At 37.4% G+C, this 23,181-nt stretch overlaps 1 protein-coding gene across 2 annotated transcripts in view; it reads right to left on the bottom strand.

Moving 5' to 3' along the window:
• LOC111158714 (interaction protein for cytohesin exchange factors 1) overlaps positions 1-23,181 on the bottom strand; it is a 207,122-nt gene that overhangs the window by 5,621 nt on the left and 178,320 nt on the right. For both annotated transcript variants that reach the window (XM_022520933.1, XM_022520934.1), the window contains 2 exons: positions 21,423-21,780; positions 5,136-5,329 (listed from right to left, as the gene is read on the bottom strand). In XM_022520933.1, coding sequence (XP_022376641.1) covers positions 5,136-5,329; positions 21,423-21,780 — 552 coding nt within the window. The remainder of the gene's footprint in view (positions 1-5,135; positions 5,330-21,422; positions 21,781-23,181) is intronic.

Raw genomic sequence — 23,181 nt, 5'->3', positions numbered from 1 at the left:
CACATTTGTATATGGTTTTGGGATTCCAGAATTGGTAACATTTCTTCTACCCAAATGAAGGATTTGGTCTTAGATGATCACAAACACTGACATTAAAAAATGTATTATTTGTTCCTTACAATTATCTTTAACTTATGTTTTACTTAAGACATTTTATTACATTTTCTTCTCTCTTTTTCTACTTTTTTAATTTTTTTTTACTACACATATACAGTAATCTGAGTGGTAAGATTCACAATTTTGAATCAAGAGAGCAAGAATGTGGTGATAGATGGAGGTTAAAATATGTATTTGGATTTCAGGAAGGAAAGAAAAATTGTGTAGTGGGAAAGTAACCAAAGAGTGATAATAAGCAGGCTGACCAAGAGCAGGAGGCAGAGAGAAGGCAGGCTAAGTACGTGGTAACAAGAAAAGATTGCTTGTAGAAAATCAAGCAAGGCCAAGAGAATTTTCTTTCTTCCCTCTGAGTTCTCACATCTGCACTTCAAATTACCATCTTTTCCTCAAAAAATGAACTTTCATCCTTTAATACCACCATAGTGCTATTCATAGGAAGTTGTTTAAGGAGTTTTACTTTGTTCTTGGAAATTTCAACATCTGGGATGAATTGGTGATGGGGATAAAGAGGACATTTCTCATGAGGAGCACTGAGGAATGTATGGAAGTATTGAATCACTATATTATACACGTGAAACTAATATAACACCATATGTTAACTATATTGGAATGAAAATTAAAAACTTAATAAAAATTATTAAAGGGGCACCTGGGTAGCTCAGTCAGTTAAGGATCTGCCTCCAACTTGGGTCATGATCTCAGGGTCCTGGGATCGAGCCCTGCTTCTCCCTCTTCTCCCGCATTACCCTTCTCCTGCCTTGGCTTTCTGCTTGCTCTGTCTCACTCTCTCTCTCTCTCTCTGTCTTTCTCTCTCAAATAAATAAATTTTTAAAAAAAATTATTAAAAATTACAATTTAGGGGCGCCTGGGCGGCTCAGTGGGTTAAAGCCTCTGCCTTCGGCTCAGATCATGATCCCAGGGTCCTGGGATCGAGCCCCGCATCAGGCTCCCTGCTCAGCAGGGAGCCTGCTTCCCCCTCTCTCTCTGCCTGCCTCTCTGCCTACTTGTGATCTCTGCCTGTCAAATAAATAAATAAAATCTTTTTTAAAAAATTACAATTTATTCCACACAAAAAAATTTTGACATCTGCTTCAGAGAGCGATCCTAACATTTTATTGAAAGAATTAAATAAGATATTTGCAGATAAACAAAATTTGAAGAACTAGTTTTCTTAAGGCAAAATGAATTAACCACCCCTCTAAATCTGATCAAAGGTTTTAAGAAAAGTTCTATTCAACTTTGGGCTAACACTTCTCCTATGCCTTTCAGCCCTAAACAATTCAAATTTCTTACCAGTTTGGCTCAAGTCTGTGTTAAGTTCTTTCACGGATGAAAGAAATAACTGTAGACAAGACTAGAAAGGAAGAAAGTTAATGAAACAACAGCAGGCTCTATAATGCTAACCAGCAAAGCATGCCAGTCAGCACCATGGTGCACTGCCCCTGCCTCTCCCCTGCAGTACAGCAGGCTCACCAGACGCTTTGAACTACATTTACAACATCCTCCTTGCCTTCTGGTAGGCAAGGCTGGGCAGGGCCTCCAGGAAATACCATGAGAGAGAAAATGCTCTACTTTCCTTTTTCACTCCAAACAGTCAGTACACACATGACCTGACTTAAGACCTAAGCATTGAAAAATGGGTTCTACCACAGAAATTGGGGAAAGGAAGGTTCATTCCTCTTTTGACACAGACTAGAATAGGCCTGAGACCAAGTTTCAGTTGGATCCATTAATTATTAATTTTATTATTTTTTAAAGGATTTTACCTATTTATTTGACAGAGAAAGAGAGAGAGGGTGAGAGAGCAAGCCCAGGCAGGGGGAGAAGCAGAGGAACTGAGCAATGAGCCCGATGTTGGGCTCGATCCCAGGACACCAGGATCATGACCTGAGCTGAAGGCAGACAATCAACTGAGGCACCTGGGCATCCCTAATTATTCATTTAAAAAAAAAAGAGAGACATGCTTAGCCAAAAGTCAATGGATGTTGAATTATCAGAAATTCCTAAAGATCTGCATTTAGGGTATGACAAGATGGTTTGCTCAACTTCCTAGAATTTCCATAAAGAGACTTTGTTCCAGTGTAATCCCAGTGTAAGGGTTTTCTTTATTTATGAAATGTGCCTATCATGAATATAAACATTATTGCTAAAACAGTTTCATTATTTCTGCATGAAACTATGTTATCTTGTTCACACTGCAGTTTTGAAGTATTTTTTAAAATAGACATTTATATCACAATGTAATATACATAGACAAAAACGCACATATAGAAATCTTTGTGCTTAATGAATTATGATGAGATGAGATACATCTGTGTAACCCCTGTGAGGCTAGAGGGGACCCTACCCAGCACCTCAGAAGCTGTTCTGTGGCCCCACTCCTAGGAATATCTTCCCTCCTCTTTAAAGGCAATGACTATCCTGACTGTTCTGAATTTAAAATATAATTATGATCAAATTTGATTCAATTACAGGTAGTTAAAATAATTCTTATAGCCTTCTGACATGAAGAAACAAACATGTACCAAATTATCTTTCTCCAGTGAATAGGTTGATTAGCTTTTTTTTTTTTTTTTTTAATCCAAGAAGGCCAATTTCCACATCAGTGTGTCTTCCTATCTCCTGATGAGGTTCATAGGACCACATAACATTGATTACATTTCACCAGCCCCAAAATTACCCTTTTGTGACATCTAAGGGATCTGTGGAAAAGGTTTCATTCCAGGAATGCACAGAGACAGCAGCAGATCTTCAGATAGCTGTGGTTGATAGCCCCAAGATGGCCCCTGGTGCTCCCTGCTTCCCAGCATTCCTGCCTTCATGTAATTCCCCCTCCTTGAACATGGGCTCACCCAGTGTGTTGCTTCTAATGCATAGAACACTGTAAATCTAACGTGGTGTCACTGCTGAGACAGGCCAGAACCATCTTGCTCAGTCACTGTTGCTGTCTTACTCACTCTGAGGGAAGCCAACTTCCATTGGAGAAGCTACTATATATCCACAGGGCAAGGAAATGGGTGAACAATGGGACCTCAGTCCAGCAACCTGCAAAGAATTGATTCCTGCCAACCAGTACATGACAAAGCCTGGAAGCACAACTCCCCAGTGGAGCGATGAATGCAGCCCCAACTGATACCAGGATTGTAGGATTGTGGGAGACCACCCAGTCAAGCCACATTGAGAGATTCCTGCCCCGCAAAAATGGTGAACCAGCAAAGGTTCATTGTTTGTAGTTGCTAATTTGGGGGGTATTTTGTTACCTCACAATAGATAACTAATACACAAGGAGAAAATTTAAAAAGCTGCTGAATTCACAAATTCCATGGCCATAGTATATGGAGAGCAGGAGGTCACAGAGAACCAAATTCTTTGTACAAATCTGGCCTCCCAGTGGCCAGGGGAGGGCATGGTCCTGTGACAGTCTAGAGTTTTGTGTTGCTATTCTGTGGAAAGTTAAGACATAGTCTTTCTTCTTCTAGAAATGGCCTGAACTGTCCAACCTTTCCTTAGCCTATTCCTTGTTTCTCCAACATGGGCTGCAACCTCCCCTGATACACATTTCTCTAGGACAGTTCCTCCTCCATGAAAGAACTTCCTTCTCACCCTGATATTCTTCATCGCTTACTCATGGGCCAGTTGTCAGCATTTCCATGACTTTGTTCCCAGTGGCTTCAGAAAGGCAGCCATGTGCCTCCTCCAGGCTACCAAATCACCCAAATTTGTTTCAGCTATACCTCTAAACACATTGAATTCTGTTTTCCTTTCTGTTTCCACCATCTGGTGGGGTGCATTCAATGCTCCCAGTGTCTAAGAATAGAATCTGGGACATAGTAAAATTCAGGAAATATTTGTCTAATGAAAAATGTATTCACTTATATCAGTTATCACAAATAAGATAGTAAAATCCCAACATGCTATGGTATATTACATTGAATGACCAAAAGTATTTATCAACTACATACATATCATGGGATATAATATATTTGGACTTGAAAGGAATGCAACTGATGTCTTTCATCATTAAGCATTGGAGAATTTCTCTGCATTTAGATTTTCTTTATATAATTAAAATACTCCTTTGCCTTTTCTCTTTCAGCCTCATTTTTTGCAGCCTTTTTGGGTGCTTAGCTATTCTACCAACTAACAGCAACATCTGACCAAGAATCACCCAGCCATTTCTTTGTAGCCTTGTCCTTTGATTGCTGGTATTTCTTCCTAGAAAGAAACTCAAATTCTTGATGCAAAAGGACATGTACAAATCAAATTAAACTGCAGAATCTATCAAGGCTATTCAGAATCTATAAATCTTCTGCCAATTTGGGACTATTTTACAAAGTATCCTGACCTCTTCCTCTTCATGCTATAGTCTACATGTGAAAGCAAGATGTTTTTGTTATGAAGAACCATTTTAGTTCAGGAGGCACTGAAAATAACTTCAGTATGTTTTGTACCCTGTCCCCCATTCCCACTGTGAAAACATCGACTGGCCTATTCCAATCTACCATACATTTCCCATTGACCATCTTTCATGGCATGTTCTGGCTCCAAAGCCTAAGGCTGAGAATCATGAAGTCTTGGCTCGATCTGAAATCTAGAGATTTTCTTCTGGATGTAGTAGGAGAAGAAAGGCACTCTTTAACGAATCAGGTGAAATTCCAAGATCTTATTTAATATTACTGTTTATTCTCACAAACTATTTTAAGCCCTCATTAACATTTATCGTGGTAGGTAAAGGGTCTAGAAGATTAGCATTTGAACTTTTAGACCCAAGTGAATGCAAAAGTCAAGGCCTAATGTAGGTAGTGCAATGGGTGCTACTATGTGAATGGTCTAGTGCTTTAAGGATGCCAAAGGTCATCTGACCCTACAGAGGATTGTATTTGTTTTTACTGCCCTCCCTTCTACTCATACAAACACTCTGGTGAACATGATTCTCTCTACAGAACCAGCCTTGCCCCATATCCACAGTTAATCCACAATCAGAATTTTTTTTTTTTTTTTTTTTTTTTTTTTTTTACCTTCAATGTGCTATTCAAGGTTCGGATTTTGTGAAGTTTCTCATTTATGGATGGATTCTTACATCGCTTAACAAAGGACTTTCTCAACTCCTTTTTGGTTGAAGGTCGACGATCCCCAAGGGGAGAGAGACTGGCTTGTTCTAACGATTTGTAGAGTTTCTCCATCTCATCATCTTCAGACAACTTTGTTTCTTCTATTAAAATAAAAAAAATAACAATAAACTCAGTTAAAATCAAGTTGAGAACATTAGATTCTATGATCCCAACACAAGGCCCTGCTGACACCTTGATCTCACACTTCTGACTTCCAGAGCTGTGAGACAATAAATTTTTGTTGTTGAAGCTACTCAGTTTATGGTACTTTGTTAGGACAGGGCCATGTTCCCTTTGAAGGCACAATGGAAGGATCTTTTCCAGGACTCTCTTCTATATTTTGGTAGTTCCTTAGCTTGTGGCAGCAAAACTAATCTTCATGGAGTGTTTTCCTTGTGTGTATATCTCTGTGTCCAAACTCTTTTATAAAGATACAAGTTGAATTGGATTAGGAGCTCACCCTCCTGACATCTCTTAACTAACTACATCTGCAACAACCTCAGTTATAATAATGTAACATTCTAAGGTACTTCAGAACTAAGATTTCATGAGAATTTTGGAAGGACACATTGAATCCATAATAGTCCACCATCTAGCTCCCTCCAAATTCATGTCCTTCTCACATGTAAAATGCATTCACCCCATCCCAACATCTCCAAGAGTCTTAACCCACTACAACATCAATTCTAAATCCAAAATCTAATCCAAATATCGTCTAAATGTGGTATTGGTGAGACTCAGAGAATGATTCATCGTATGGCAAAATTCCTCTCCATCTGTGAATCTGTGAAACAAGTTAGCTGCTTCTAAAACATAGTGGTGAGACAAGCAAACCCTAGCAAACTAATACATAACCTAAAGCTTGAGAACCATTGTTCCTGATGAGTTTTTAATGTCCTTCTTAGAACAGCCCTTTGAAAGAAGGAATCTCCATCTGATCTTTGTGGCTTTGAGCAAATAATAATCATTCCTCATCCTGCCACATACTTCCACCCCCACTTCTTAACCACAAATTGCTAGCCTCAGCCCAAATGCTTCCAGTGAAGTGACACCACACAGGATCCAGAAGGGACCACATGACCGAGGCTAAGCTAATGGCAGTTCCACCATGCTGGCCACAGTCATTGATTCAGGGATGAGCATATGTCTCAGGTCAGGCCAACCGGGGCCAGGAAGACTCAGTTCTGAGAATTTGTTTGAGGCCAAAGGGAACCAATCTCTCTTTTCTTCTAAACAGTGATGATATGAGCTAGAAGCTTCCAGGGATCACCCCAAGAATCATAAGAATGGAGCCAATCAACAGGATACAGCTGAAACATGGATCTTGGTGATTCTTTTGGAGCCCTTGCAGATAATAGGAGCCAAAATGTTGCCTTTTGTTAAATTACTCTCAGTGTAGATCTCAGTCACATACAACTGAAAGGACCCCAAATGATATAGATTACCAAAGAAAAGTCTTCATCTCTCGATATCTCTTTAATATCCCACTAAGAACTTTTGTCCTTTATTCCTTCATTCCCTGAAAATAAATTTAAGAAAGATGCATAGCAAGATTTCTTTTCCACCATTACTTTTTAGTGTCTATGTGCTTCACAGAGAAGCTTGATAGAGAGCCATCTACAAAGCATGGCATGAAGAAGAACTGAAAAAAGGCGCCTCTCCAAAGAAGAGGGTAAAGCATGCAATATTAACAGAAGGCTTCAAAATCAAGCAAACTTGTCTTACTTTACAGTTTTTACTTAGAAGAAAAGAAATCTTTAAGCAATAATTAAATTTTCCTCATCTATTGTCAGAAAGCTACCATAGGTGTTCCCAATGTTTTTTCATAAAATAGAGGGCAAAGATGTTGAACTAACTTTACAACTAACTTAAAATACTGGTCAGCAAACCTCTTTTCTCTCTACCAAAACAGACTCCAAAAAAGGGGGAGATATTCAAAACTGCATTTGAATACAATTAGAACTTTTGGTTCACACTTACACACATCAAAAGGGAGTTTTTCCACAAAAAGCACATGAAAAGATGCTTAACATCATTAGTCATTAGATAAATACAAATCAAAACCACAATGAGATACTACTTTGTACCCACCAGGATGGCTAAAATTTTAAAGACAGACAATAATAAAAATAGACAGAGATATGGAGAAATTGGAACCCTTATACATTGTTTGTAAGAATGTAAAATGAAGCTGTTAAAAATATCAGAAATTATCTTTCTCCCCCATCCACATTCCTTTCCCTGACTTAAATGGGAACATTAATCATAAGAATATGGGTTTGTGTGGGGGGTATGTGTGTGTGGTTATCTATTTGTGTGTGGTGTCTCTGTGTGTAATGTATATGGTCTTTTTTGTAATGCATCATGTATATAATGCATGTGGTGTGTGTGTGTGTGGTATGGTGTATGCATGTGATATGTATATGTGGTGTGTATGTGTGTATGTGGTGTGGTGTGTACGCATTGTGTGTGCATATGATACACATGTGTGGTGTATGTGCATGTGTGTAACTGTGTGTGTGTGTGTATGTGTGTGTGTTGCATGTACAACTTGACTTTCCAGTCCCCCAAGAAATAGTGGAACTTTAAAATTAATACACAGATAAAGTGGACCTGTGGGATTACTGAAAGTTAATGCAGAATCCACCAAAAATATGACCAAATAATGTTCAAAAAACACTCTCTATTTGAATTCATTTAGAAACTGGAGATAATGGAAAGGAGCATGTATGCTCGGATAAGTTTAAAACTGTTGAGGAAATGGGGGAAACCTGAAAGGTAAACGTTCCTGTTCTTTCCTCTAACTATCTAACCCTTTTCGGGGTAAACCTGAAACTGAAAGACTATACATAATTCTGACCTCTAATAATGGGATGCCAGAATTGCCCATAAACATAAGGACAATAAAATAATAAATGGTGATATTGGGAGTCAAGGAAATATCCCTATCAGCTTTTTTGTGTCATAATCTGAGAGACGTACAATACATTGTTAAATACTCAGGGGACATACCTCTGATCCAACCATGTGTATGATCCACCTAGGAGCTTTGTATTGTTTTTACTGCTGCTAATCTGGTGCTTAGGTCTTCACAGGGCCATAAAATGAACATCCAATAATAATGGAAGAAGATGATAAACAGAATTCAGAGGACAACAAAAGACCCAAAGGGTGTAAGCACATAGCAGCATTCAACTTACACCCGACCCCAGAGCACAGGTGAGAGTCTTCCCAATCCCTCCAGAGAGGGTAGTGCTGGTATGTTAACCACGTGCCTTTATGGAGCTTCTGCATAAAGCAATGTTTTAAAATTTCCCTTTTGTGTTTTTATGTAAATATTTTTCTACATTATAATATCATATTAGGAAGCACTAGGTTATTTATCGTATTTTACCAGATTGTAGAAGGAGCAGGAAAAAGATTGCCAACAAAGACCGCTGGCCTGTCTCATGCTAGAAAGTGAAGCCAAGTCCATCATTTCCGCCTCCCTTGTCTTCTGCAGCACAAGAAATGAATTCTGTCTGACAATCAAGTGTTTCCAGTGCATTTATTTGCAAGAGTCTATCTTAGTATTCTTGGGTGAAATAACAGGACTTCCATTCCCTCTACCGCATAAGGCACTTTCCAAGCTACCTCAACGAGCTGCCAAGCCTTTGCCAAGGAAGAGGAAAACTATTTTTATTTCATAAAGGAGAAAAAAATGGAGATTCTTGAAAAACAGTAAGGGATCTTTCCAAAATGTAAATCAGGGATGGAATTAGGAACAGAAGTTCAATTCCACACCATGCAGGCTTATGCGTTTCTAGACCCGTCTTCTCAAACTTTAATAGGCGAATGACTACCCAGGGCTCCTGTTACAATGCAGAATCCCAGACTGGCCGAGTCTGGGATTACTCCGAGCTTCTAAACTATTAACAAGCTCCTAGGTGATACCAAAACTGCTAGCCCATGGACGATGGTTTGCATAGCAAGGCTAGACTGTCCGATTTGTCACGCAATACCAGCTGCAACTCACTGGAAGAGGAAGGGACTGGAGTTAAAAAACACAGGGACTCATCCAGAAGGAAGCACCTACGTTCTCTGTGACCCTTTACACCTGTTAGGCTAGCTCAGAATGTCTCAGGAGCCCAACTAGCAAACTTTCTCTAAACTTAGGTCAATGTAATATAGAGATTGACTCAAGAAAGAAACTAAAAATTTTTTTTAATAGGATTTTTCTTGGTGACCTTAGCAAAGAGGCAAAGCAACATTATAAACTAATGGTTAGAAGTTCACTCCTTTCCAAGATTATGCCAGATGAATGTGCTGCTCCCTTGCCATCCTCCCACGTAACCCACCCTATTGTCTGCCTCTGACAGGGCATGCATGCTCCCGTAGGCCCAGAATTTGGCTGTCGAGAACACTGTATGCAGATTATCTCTTTAAATGCAGTATTTTCAACTTTGCCTCCCCCACTATCTTATTTTTGGTGTTTCCTTGTGCTTTCTAGAATGTGGTTTTTATTTTCTATTTAGAACATAAGTGCAGAAGGAAATTCACATACCATATTTCATATCAGAATTTGAAAGGAACCCTTTTTGAGACTGAAAAAGTCTACATGTTATCCCAAGGAAGACAAGGTTAGCTCCCAGCCTTGAAATACTTGGAAAGGTTTATGTAGAAAAGAGTATTCCCTGCTTTATGTGGGATGTTCAAAGCTTTTGAGAAAGGAAAAGACCATGGAAGGCACTTATCACAATAGGATAACTACATAGCCATTTTGACATTATGTATAGCCGTTAAAACTTTGCAAATATTATTTAATAGAAGACTGATGCCAAGAGAGTCAAAAACTTTTACAGGCTTCCTCTAGTTAGTGATTCTGACAACTCTCCAACATGGCAAAACACAGAATCATGTTGACAGACAAGTTTGAATTATGTAGCTAAGATAAATCTGGATAAATCATTTTAACAGTAAGAATATTACTGATCAAGAACATTACCATGGTAGAATTTTGAGAGACTGTCTGGTTTTGCTGCTGGTGGAGACAACCATCAGGTATTGAGTTTTTAGTATGTAAAAGCTACCATATTGACTACTGTACCAACATGACTTCACTATCTTTCTAACAATCCTGTGAAAAAAGTGTTATTAGCCCTGATAGAAGGAAGAGACTGTTGAAACGTTAAAAACTTTGACCAAACCCACAAAGAGAGACATAGGTAATGACTCAAAACCCACAGTCTTAAACACTATGCTGTACTATAAATATATCTGATGAACTGTCTTTTGAATAAAGCCCAATGAAGAAAGATTTCAGATCAGGCAACAGACAGCCATTGAGATGATAGCCACTTGGACCAGACAGACCAAGGCTCAGATCCATGCTCCCACTATTCTGTCTGCCAAAGGAAAAATCCCCACCCAGAGCCTCTGTTTCTGAGGTGGCCAGGTTTTACACTGCAAACTCTGTTCTCACAGGGCCATAGGGCACCTGATCAGGAAATTCATAACCTGGTCAGCAACCTAGGAGTCAGGCTGGATAATCAGATTCTCTGCTTGGTGTTTGAACTGGGCACCTGGGGATAATCTAGTTCTAATCAGGAGTAGAAAATGAGTCATGGTCATGGTAGACTGGGCTCTGTGTAAAACAAAGGCAGAAGAGCTTAGAAATGGAGAATAGAATGTTGGAAGAATACTAGTTAGGAAAGAGAGGGTCAAAACAAAACAAAACAAAACAAAAAGATGGCAGGTAAAATAAATTCTATTAGAAATCAGATTGTAAAGAACAACACATCCAAGTATAAAGCCAGTACTTGTATTTGTACTCATTTAAGTCTGAGAGGAAAGTACTTTCACTTTGATTTCCCTCATTTTTTGGTATTAGATTTACCTTCTCCACCAGAGTCATATACCTTTCTTCTCCTGGGTATTTGATGTTTCTATTAAGTAAGCTGACTCAATACTCTTCTACCATATTATTGCTTTTTGATAAGAAGAAACCTAGTCTATTGGGCGATCTTAAATGTTGTTTATTATTATTATTATTGCATCTTATGGCAGTGATTTTTAGAAATAATCTTAGGTTGAGTCCATGGTCCAAGTATCTGATAAGCAGCTCTACATTCTTAAAACAAATATTCCATTTGTTTTTAAAATGTATTTGTCCCATCATAGGAGCACCTAGGATTAGGTGAAATATTTAATGTAGACATAAAATTTCCATATCCGCTCACATCCTAAGAAAACAAAAAAACATTGACAAGTACGCAAAAAAGGCATTTCCTTGTTTTTGTTTTTTTTAATATACTTGCAAGGTAGAGGATGAATGAGAGTTTAAAAGGGGGAAAATAGCTGGAAAATTGCCTAAATTCAAGGACCCAAATCCAATGTACTGTAGATAAATATGTCAACGTTGGTTCCATAAACTGCTCAGTCCACCTACCATGTGGGTCCATTATGGAGACAAAGGAGCACAAAATATAAAAATGGAAGACGCAGGAGGAGGGAAGCGATGGAAGGAGCAGTGAGGCAAGAGAAAGGAAGAAGTTAACTACTTTAATTTCACTAAGCAGAAAACGAAGGTTTGGAGCAGATAAATGCTCTTAACTTTTTCAGATGGCACTCTCTTTTCCTTACCTCGATGATTATCATCTGGTGTGATCTATAATTACTTGTATAACATCCTTCTTTTTGCCTTATTGGAAACCCACAGTGTACATATTTAGAGTTATGTATTTAATTATGGTGTTAAATTCCTACTAGCAAACCTTTTCCCAGGAAATGATACCAGTCCCTAAGAGTTGCAATTATATTTAGTAACATGAGAGACTGAATATGCTGGAAAACTTATAACTCATCCTTGACTCCTCTCTTCCCCTTGCACATTTGATCCATTCATTTACTCAGTTCATCCATCAAATACTCTTGGAACGTTCACTGTGTGCTAAGGCAGTGTATTTTAGAGAATAGGGATAGACTAAATAGGCCAGAATCTTTCGTGAATTTTATACTCTTACATTTTATGTGTACAATATATCCTAAATGTACATTTTTTTTCTGCCCCCTGCCCCATTTCACTGCTATCAACTTAATCCAGGCCATCATTTCACTGTTGACATATCTCAACAACTACATACATCGTCTACTACAGCTTCCTAATATCCATTTTCCATAGTGAAGTAATCTTTTTACTTCTTTTTACATAGTGAAGTAATCACTTCCATAGTGAAGTAATCTTTTTAAAACATAAAGCACACCATAACAATCCCAAGCTTTCAAAATCATCCCATTGCACTTAGAACAAAGCCCAAACACCTTACAGGACCCAATATTTGCCACATAAGCCAGTTACTAGCACTCTATTCTAGCCACACTGGATTTCTTTTGGTTTCCTGAACTGCAAAACTTATGCTAGTGCTAGAGCCCTTGCGTCTTATTTTCTCTCTGTATGGAGCACTTTGCCAGCTATTGTTTTCATATGTAAGCTGCTTTGTGCCATTTGGCTCTCAGATCACCTTTTTCAGGGAGGTGCTGCCCAAACAGTCATTTAAATCAAGGTCCTTCCTCCAACTCCCCACTATTATATATTCCTATCTTATTTCCTGTATAGAACTTACTCACTACCAGAAATCATCCTGTTCTTATATTTACCTAATTGTCTCCCTACCTGCCATAATAAACATATATTCCAAATTATAAATTCTATGCAAGAAGGCTGTTGTCTCTTTTATATTATTCACGCACATATCTCCAAATGCCAACTGTGTCAGGAAGATAATAGATTCTCAATAAATATTTGTTAAACATTCATTATTTGATCAAAATATTCATTCCTGATCTCATTCTTATCCCCTCCACCTATCCTTCTACCAAATAAGCACAATGAACTAATTTTGGAATTGGATTATCAAAAACTCAATAAGTAAATTATACTTACTAAATTCCAATTTATCTGGATAAGCCAAAAGTAAAAACATATATTATTTAGTTAGTTAAGAAAAAAAAAGAGGACACAAATTACTAATACCAGAAAAGAAAGAGAGGGACATCACTACAGATCCCACTAGACACTGAAAGGATAATGAAGAAACATTATGAACAACCCTATGCCCACAAATTTGATAACTTAGCAGAAATGGACCAGTCCCTTGAAAGACACAATCTGTCGTAACTAACATGAGAAAAAATAGATAAATGAATAAGCCTATCTCTAATTAAAAAATTGAAATGTTAATAACCTTTCAAAACAGAAAACACTAGGCCCAGATGGATTCATTGGTGAATTCTGCCAAACATTTAAGGAGAAATTATACCAATTCTCTATAATTTCTTTGAGAAGACAGAAGCAGAGAAAACATTTCCTTACTCATTCTATGAGGCAGAATTACTCTAGTACCAAAATCTACATTACAAGAAAGGAAAACTATAGACCCACATGTCTCATGAATGTAGGTATAAAAGTCTTCAACAAAATATTAACAAATTGAATCCAACAATGTATAAAAAGAATTATATACACAAGCAAATGGGATTTATCTCAGGCATGTGAGGCTGAGTTAATGTCCAAAAATTAATTAACATAATCCATCACATCAACAAATTTAAGAAGAAAAAAAAATCACATGATCCTATCTATAGATAGAGAAAAAGCACTTGAAAAATCTACAAAGCATTTATGATGAAAACTCTCAGTAAATAGGAGTAAAAGAGAACTTTCTCAACTTGATACAAAAGATCTACAAAAACCTAGAGCCAACTTCATAAATCGTGAGTAACTTGAAGCTTTCTCACTAAAATCAGTAACAAGCCAAGTATGTCGCCCCTCACCACCTCTTTTCAACACTGTACTGAAAATTCTAGCTAATGCAACAAAAAATGGAAATAAAATGTTTAAAGATTGGGAAGGAAAAAACAAAACCATCTTTGCAAATTACTTATATGACATTCTGAAAAAGCAAAACTAGGAAGATAGTAAAAGGTCAGTGATTGTCAATGGGAAAGGGGGAGGGTATGCTGAATAGGTTGGGTACAGAGGATTTTTATGGCAGTGAAAATATGATACCATAATGATGGATACATGTCATTATGCACTTGTTCTAATCCACAGAATATACAACTAAGAGGGAACCCTAATGTAAACTATGAACTTTGGCTGATAATGATGTATCAGCGTAGGTCAATCAGTTGTAATAATATCCTACTCTGGTGGAAGGAATGTTATTAATGGAGGAGACTATGCATGTATAGGGATGGAAACAGATGAGAAAACTCTGTACCTTCTGCTCAGTTTTGCTCTGAACCTAAAATTGTTTCAAGAAAGATAAAAGTCTACTAAAAAATTATTTTTCAATCTTATGCTTACTATAGTTGTGTGGTTTTAAGAAGATAGGACCTTATTCGCTTTGGTTTTAATTAGGACAGCATAACATTGTAGGGAGAAAAACTAGAACTTAACTTAATAGTGCAGGAATAGACCTCAAAGGCTTAAGACCTTACCCTGATGAAAAGAGTCTCCCTGGAAAACCGACCTTTGAATTGTCCTTTCTAGCTGCAAATTCAGACATGTGCTGGTATCTTCACAGGATGATTAAAGAAACAACTCCAGAGTAGCCAAAAAGGGCCAGAAATATAATTATAGGATCAAAAAAAAAAAAAGGAATCTGACACCATGAGATTAGAAGCATTTCAAAGAAATACACAGGAATCTTCTCAGAGCAAATAGTGTAAACTGTAGGAGACTATTCTCGAGAAAACATGTAGATCGGGGAAGTCATCTTTAGTTTTGTGTAACCATATTGCTAAAAGAGACTGCCATAGCCACTGTCGTTTTCTAAGAAACCTATAATCTTTCTCTATAAAGATCATGGTTCCTTAAATTATGTCACTGACCTTTTGTCATTGATCTTTTGTGAATTCCATGCAGACAGCTGAAAAGGTATTCACTTTGAAATATTTTTAAATAGTGTGTGTGTGTGTGTGCATGTGTGTGTGCATGTGTGTGTGTGTGTGTAAGTTTTTATTTAAATTCCAGTTAACAAAAATACAAATGCTTCATGAATTTTTGTGCCATCCCTGTGGATGGACCATGCTAATCTTCTCTGTATCATTTCAATTTTACTGTGTGTGCTGCTAAAGTGAGCACTCACTGAAATTTTTAAGAACTCTTATAAAACTAGGTTTGATTACAGAAGAAATTAAAAGTTAAATTACTCTTAAAACTTTTTGTTTGCAAATGGTCAACAGTGAAAGTACTACATAACACAAACTCCAAGTATCAGTCAAGGAGGTATGCAGAACCTGCACATATTTACTAGGAAAAAGATATGAAAATGAATCAACTAGGCAATTAACTTAAGGAGCTAGCAAAGGTCCCACAAAATAATTCTAAATAAAATGAAAGATTTCATAAATATAAAGCAGAATTGTGTTAACCAGATAATAAAAATAATGTGCAACCAATAATGCCAAAGACTTTTTTTTAGAGTAAAAAAGCAAATAAACTTCAGGCAAATTCTGATCACACAAGTAAAAAAAAAGAAAAAGAAAGGATAAGCTAAAATGGTCATTATATAAAGATAAGAAAATTTATCCAGAAACAATTAAAACAACTTCCAACCATAACATAGGGTGGCTAGTATGAGGCAAATATGAAAAAGAAGCCCCCTCTCTTCACATCAGCAATAATAATTATAAAATAATGGAATTAAAAGATTCCATTCACAAATGCAAGAAAAATTATAGAAGGTCTAAGAACAAACTTAATAAGATACAAGCTATACTTATAAGAAGAAAATAGTACTTAAAAAATCATAAAATGAGTGGAATGGGGAAATATACCATGTTCATAGATGAAATGATTCAATGCTTTAAAGATAGCAGTTCTCACCAAATTAATCTAAACAAATTCAAGAAATTTTTTTTTCAAAATCCCAATGTGATTTTTTAAAATTATGTTTGAAAATCAAATTGAAATCTTACCTGAAGAGAGTGCTAAAGACAGTAATGTTCTACTGAATAATAAAGCATGCTATAAAGGTAGACTCTAACTACTATACTGACAAAACTGAAGTTAAAACATCAGTGAAAGACTATAGAGATTGCAGAAATAAGCCTATATTATATATATATATATATATACTTTTAGAGTACCAAAATTCATATATATATATATATATATATATATATATATATATATATATGAATTTTGGTACTCTAAAAGTGGCAATACAAGTCATTGGGGAAAGAATCTGTTTAATCACATCAGGCAATCAACAGTCACTAAAAAATAACTTAGGGGCTTCTGGGTGGCAGTGGGTTAAAGCCTCTGCCTTCAGCTCAGGTCATGATCCCAGTGTCCTGGGATTGAGACTTTCCGGCTCTCTGCTCAGGGGGGAGCCTGCTCCCCCCACCACCACCCTGCCTGCCTCTACACCTACTTGTGATCTGTCAAGTAAATAAATAAAATCTTTAAATAAATATATAAATAAGTTAGATGCTTATAATCATAAATAAAAGGAACTAGTTACATGACACAAATTTGCAGGTAACCTAACAGCATTATTTTGTGACATCGTCTAGGGATCGTTAGACACTGGGCATGGAGCAGACAAAGCAGGTGGTAGATCATCTATGCTTGAGAGCAGCACCGTTGAGGTCAACAATTATAGATTCAGGATTTTCCCAATAGTAAATATTTACTTCTATTTTGAGTTCCCCTCTCAAATTATAGTTCGAAAAATAGAACCACTGGGAAATCTTCTAGGGACTAAATTAAGTAATAGAGATACAAAGACCAAGATCAGTCCTCATCCTGATAGGTGAGCTATCAAAGCCCTCCAGTCTCTACTTTATTCCTCTATCCACTGCCACCCCATCTAGTACAAAAGCTTCCTAACTCTTCTAATTTCCTCTGTCCCCTTACATGCTTCTACCCCACATTCTAGAGCGACATAATTTTTCTAAAGTATAGTATCTCAGGTATTAGTCCAGCCTGACTCTTGCTGGCTTTTCATGACTTTAAAATAAATTGTGATCAATAATTTAAAAAGTATATCATCAATTATATGAGTACCTTGATTAAAAATAGTCATCCATTTTCTAATGAAATAAAACTAACCACTAGCCCAGCATTCAACATTATCCAAATTTCTTTTCCATCCCTCCTTCCCATGGCTCCCCTCTCTGTAGGCAGATCTTCCCACTTGGATCACAGATTATTTAGATGTGATTTTCCATATTTTGTGTTCCTGCTCTCCTTTAAATCCCTTGAATACCTTCTATCTCTCTGTGGCACTCACTTTACTATGCTTTCTTTTGTTAAATGAGTCTTATTCCTCCTGCTCTTTAAGAAGTTAAAATTTTTTAGTCCAGAAGTTGTGTCTTGTTCATCTGTGTCTTCCTGTTAGGACCAAGTGCATGAGGACATGTCAGGTACTCAAAAAAATAAGATAAAATTGAATGGACTTCTGTATTCAACTTTTTTTTTTTTTAATCTTCTTGCTTCCTAAAGAGGCATGCTGCCTAAGTCCTACCTACAACAGCAGCTGAGTTAGCTAGCTAAAATAATATGGCATTATGTTTGCACTCAGATTATGTGCAATTTTTGGTAATATTTGCTGGCTCATTTATGTCACATTCTTAAGATATCATGCATATTCCAGTACGCTTGTTTCTTCATTAACAACGCTTTTTATTCAACAAGATTCCCAGATTGATTCTGAGTGGACTTGTACTTGAGCATTTATTAACACAGAGTTTTCGTCTCATTAGTGGTTTTTTAGCTTTCTAGCATCCAGGGTATGGTCACTCCATTCATGGCGTAAGTATAATCAAAGTTGTCTCCACATTGTCAGCATAATGTAAATAGAGACATACAGGGGAGTCATTATCACATGGGCATAAGGAAGAGACCAAATAACTTCTCACAGAAGAAGGAAACAATATAGGGTAAAATTGAGCTGAGATGAATATTGCACTAACCCCATCACCTCTTTTCCCACTATGCTTAGAGGAAAAATTCAGTGAAGAATCAAGAGAGCTATGGAACTCTGGAACTCCCAATGTAGAAAGGCAATGGGATGCAATTAACACCCTGCATTTTTTTATTAGCTTACACCGCAGGGAAGAAATGTCTAAAAGGCTATTTAAATTCAGTATAAAATTCTAGCAACTACAATTTTAATTGCATAACTGCAAAACATTTTTCTCATTGTTGAAATAAAAAGAAGGCTGTAACGCATGTTCCTTACTTGTTTCAGGACTCAGTTATTAACCTTTAAGAATCTTTTCTAGGAGAAAACTTCTTTCTCTAGCAAATGCATCTTGAGACTGGGACTTAACCTAAAATCCTAACTCCTGTCGTGGACCATGTCGACACTTCAATCCCTGTCATAAAAACACCTTGAACAATATTCCAGACACAAGAATGTCAGAGCTTTTCTTTTTTTAATTGGCAGCTAAAAAAATAATTTTTAGCAGTCACAGAAATGAAAAGCTACCTTGTTCTCCAGCACACCAATATACACATGTAAAAGAATGCATAATATGCAGTCTGATTACTCAAGAACAAACCATAGCAAATGCAAGAAAAGACCAGGTTGCTGTTTCCATAGCAATGACTTTATGTGGTTTAATTCTTCTGGGAATTTAACCAAATCCCCAGCAGCAGGAGAAAATCATCAGCAAAAATTTTGTGACATATGGCAACTGCCAACACATCAGTGAGGGGAAAATAATTTTATTTTCTCTTTCTTTCTACTGAAAGGAATACCTTCATGTCAAACTGTTGGAAAAAGCACAGAGATTTTGTTGGTCACCCTGCACTTAACTCAAAATTTTAAAATACGAGGTTTCTTCTTCCTTAGACTGAAAGAGATGTTGGTCCCCAGCCAGCTCTGCAATTCATGCATCTCAAAAGTGACATGTGGACACGGACAAGAGGTACATACATATTCCCGTGACTCGCAGCTTATTCATCCTAAAGAAAACTCGATCTGCAGAGTCATCCCTCGGGAAAGAATGCAAATGGGAATTTATTTTCTGTTTTGCTTTTAAAGCCAACCTCATCCTGGGGTAATGTGTGTGTGTTTGTGTGTGTGTGTGTGTGTACATGACAATTTTTAGTTCCACCTATGGCCCAATGATTAAAGTAAGAGTTTTTCACAAGCAAATAATAGATGTGGTACTTTTCATGATTTTCTTTAGTTCAAGCAGCCCTGAAGCTCAAAGGCTTTTCCAAGTATCAGGTTAGAGGCCGAGCAGTTCAAGATACTTAAGTGCTCTCTTCATTATGTCTTTATAAGAACAAAGACAGTGGGGCACCTGGGTGGCTCAGTCGGTTGAGCATCTGACCCTTTGGTTTTGGCTCAGGTCATGAACTCAAGAGTGGTGAGATGGAGCCCGGAATCAAGCCTCAGCTTGCACTCCTCAGAGAGAGTGGAGAGGTGCACTGAGGGAAAAGCAAGTCCTCCCTCTCCCTCTGCCCCTCCCCCTGCTTGTGCTCTCTCTCTCTCTCTCTCTCTCTCTGTCCCTCTCTCTTTCACTCTAAAATAAATAAATAAATAAATAAACAAATAAATAAAATCTTTTTGAAAAAAGACTAAAGATTGTGATCAATATGCAATTAATACCCAATGAAAATTATTGTCTCAGAATGAGGAAACACCTCCAGTGACAAGGAATACATTACTTTCCAAGAAACCCATTCAATTTTGAACCATTTTCAACATTAAAAGAAGTTTCTTAGGCCTTTTTGCTTGAGTTTCTATCCTCACGACCTGCATGAGTTTTATACGTCCAAGGAGACAGAGATTACACCCAACATTTCTTCGTGGGACAGCACCTCTCAAACCTCAGGCCAGCTCACGTCTCCTGTGTTGCATCCATCAGAGCCCACCCATGACCCCCTGTACTCCTCACTGGTGCTCTTTCTACCCTGCCCCCTACTCCACCCCCTTCACTTCTAGACAAGGGTTATTTCACCAGTAACGTTTCACACTCCACTTTTTTAAATGTAAAGTAGATCACTGGCCTAAATTAGAGGTATTAAACACAAACAACATAGCTACCAGGCAGGTAACTCAACTGGGTGAAGCATCTTCAGGTAAGGACACAAGGAGTGGTAACAACTGTGATGACTTAGAGAATGAGTTCCCAGCCTGAGCATTCAGATTGGCATATTTCAAAATACTGAATACACACACACAACTGGGAGTACAATCGTGGTCCTTGGATTAAATTACCCTGATACTAAATGTTGAATTAATAGGGTATATCTGAAAATTTGAGGACTTAAATAAATTTCCCTGATTATGCTAGGGGAGAGGGGAGAGTGGTCATCTGTGTCTTCGGGCCATTCTGGAAAGACAGCATGAGAATTTCACTGGTCAACTTTCTTTCAAAAGTACACTGAAAAACTAAAACCAAACTCGGCATTATCTTGTTGCCCAGTATCTTGTATCAGGCAAGTATGTTTTTACATCCTAGTAAATAAGGTACAAACCATCCGAAAAGACACATCATGACTGAAAATTAATAATAAAAAAAGTTCCACTGAACAAAAGATAAAGACCAATCATCACAGAGTATGAAGAAAGTTCACATTATTAATTTCCATACTCCATGAACTGTTTCCTTTGCTATAAGACTTAGAGAATATTTCGTTTTGTCTTTTTTTTTTCCAGGAGCATAAACCGTGCTCTTCTTTGTGTTTGAAAGTTCTAGTGCTGCCTTCCAAAGTGCATATAAATTTTCTGTCTCCCTGTTAACCACACAGACACCTTCAGGAGTCAACTAACGAGGAGCCAGACCTTTTCTGTGGTTGTGGCCCAGGGTAGGTGGTTGCTCTCCATTTATTTGGAACCACTAGATACCAATCTACAAAACCCTGATCTAATCACCATAAGCTCCAGGGCATAAGACATGGGACCAAAAATGAGTCAAGTTTTTCCTCAGATTGGTAGAAAATCACATGTCTAATAACTGTAAACATGTGGCCAGTGACACTTCAATGGGTAATTAATGGCCCTGAAGCTGGAGCCTTCCACATACAAACTCCCCACAGAAGTATCCCTTGGCCTTAGCCCCACCTGATTGTTTAATTATTGAATCATCATCCATGACTTTCAACATTCTTCTTATTACAAATTAGAGCTCTAGATCCACCCACAAATATTCATTCTCTAGCAAAGAGTAAACAACTTCTTGGTTTACCTCTGTCCACCATCTTGGATCCAGCGGGCTTGTCTGGGACAATCAGATGGTCCAGGTTGCTATTCAGTGAAGACGTGTCATCACTAGACAAAGAGTTCAAAAATCCACTTTCTGATGTGGCAAAGCTGTTTTCCAGAGCCCTGCAACTGTTTGCCTCTGAGGGTGCAGATGAGTGAACCTGCACAGCCAATGTTATAGACTGTCCCTCATCGTCGGCCGTGGCGGAACTATTCACCATGTCGATCCAGGACTGTCTCTCTCTAGATAAGGAGGCCAAACTGCTGTTTGTCTTTATTGTACTTTCCGAGGAAGAGGAAGAGCAAGATTTGGGTGAAGAGGAAGATGCCTGCTGTGCAGCCTGTTTCACAAATAAAACCAAAAAGAATAAAATAAATCATGATTAAACTGGCATTCTCTATTTTCCATTTTTAACAGAGGTATTCCAGGCTTTCAGAAAAAAATTATTAGTAACAAATTGTTTTAAAAACCATTCACAAGTTTTGGGGCTTCACTTTTATTTTTTTCATCTGTTTTACCAAATGTAACTCAGAATAATTGCTTTTTGTTCTTGTATTTAACCCTTTTTTTCCAAACAGCTGAAGACACCATATTTAACTTTTTATCTCTATGATAGGGAAATAGCTGCTCTGGCCCTGCATAAGACCTTAATTCTTATACTTCATGCGAGGATTATTAGTACGATCCCTTTTTATTCTGTTTGGGTTAAATTTGCTATGAGGAGAAAATTACAATTCTTAAACTTCTTCATTACTTAATTTGAAGATTCTTTAACAGATCACAGCAAAGTTTATTATAAAACGGTTACAAGGACTTGGTAAAATACACTGACAGAGAACTGGTCTGTTTCTATTCTGTATTTCCAGTATTTGCCACAAGGAATGCAGTTAAGATTACATTTAAATTTAAATTTCATTCTACTTCTTATGGATCTACAACTGCAAGTTTAATTGGCATGCCGGGGGCTCAGTTGTGTATCATAATGTCTTATTTAAAAAGATACCAAAGAAACCTAAACTAGTCTTAAAAAAGAATCAGAAGAAAATTGCGTGATATTTATATTCCTATGGCAAGAACTATGACTCCATCGCCCAAAACCAATTTGTATAACTTTGAATTCTTTGTTTAAGGATCTGAAACATCTCCATAACATGATTTACCCTATTCTTCAATGCTCCCTAGAAATGTAAAAGGTCCCTTTGGGAGATTCTTTGAAATACTGAAGGATACTTTGAGCAAAAATAGATTGTAATCGATCACTGAATTCTCACTGATTGAGCAAAAACCCTTGAGAAAGGCAATTAAGAGAGAGAAAACAAAAGCTGAAGCCAGATAGGAAGCAAAATATTAACTGAGTGGAAACCATGGATGTGGACAAAGTCCATACATTTCTGTTCTCCAATATCATACACATATTCTTTAGCACATACCCAGCAATAGCTTGTAATACATAGGTAAAATCATGTTAGCTCATTAGTTCTTTAATAATTTGAAACCTTTAATAAATGTTCACCAAAAATGATAAGAATCCACTGCAAACTCGTAATGCACTAAAGAGAAACCAGCAGTTGCACCTAGACTGTGAGAAGTAGGCTAATGTTACAGGGATCTTCTGAAAGCAGCTCCCAACATACAATGCAAGAATGAATAAGAGTCCTTGGCAAAATGTTCATCTGCTCAGGGAGAAAACATCAGTGCCACATCACCAATCACCTTCTCTTGGAAAGGACTTCATTTATTC

The sequence above is a fragment of the Enhydra lutris genome, unplaced genomic scaffold (genome assembly GCF_002288905.1).
Source record: "Enhydra lutris kenyoni isolate GAN:26980312 unplaced genomic scaffold, ASM228890v2 scaffoldscaffold62, whole genome shotgun sequence".
In the NCBI taxonomy this organism is placed as follows: Eukaryota; Metazoa; Chordata; class Mammalia; order Carnivora; family Mustelidae; genus Enhydra; species Enhydra lutris.
This window is presented reverse-complemented; position numbering and strand designations above follow the sequence as displayed.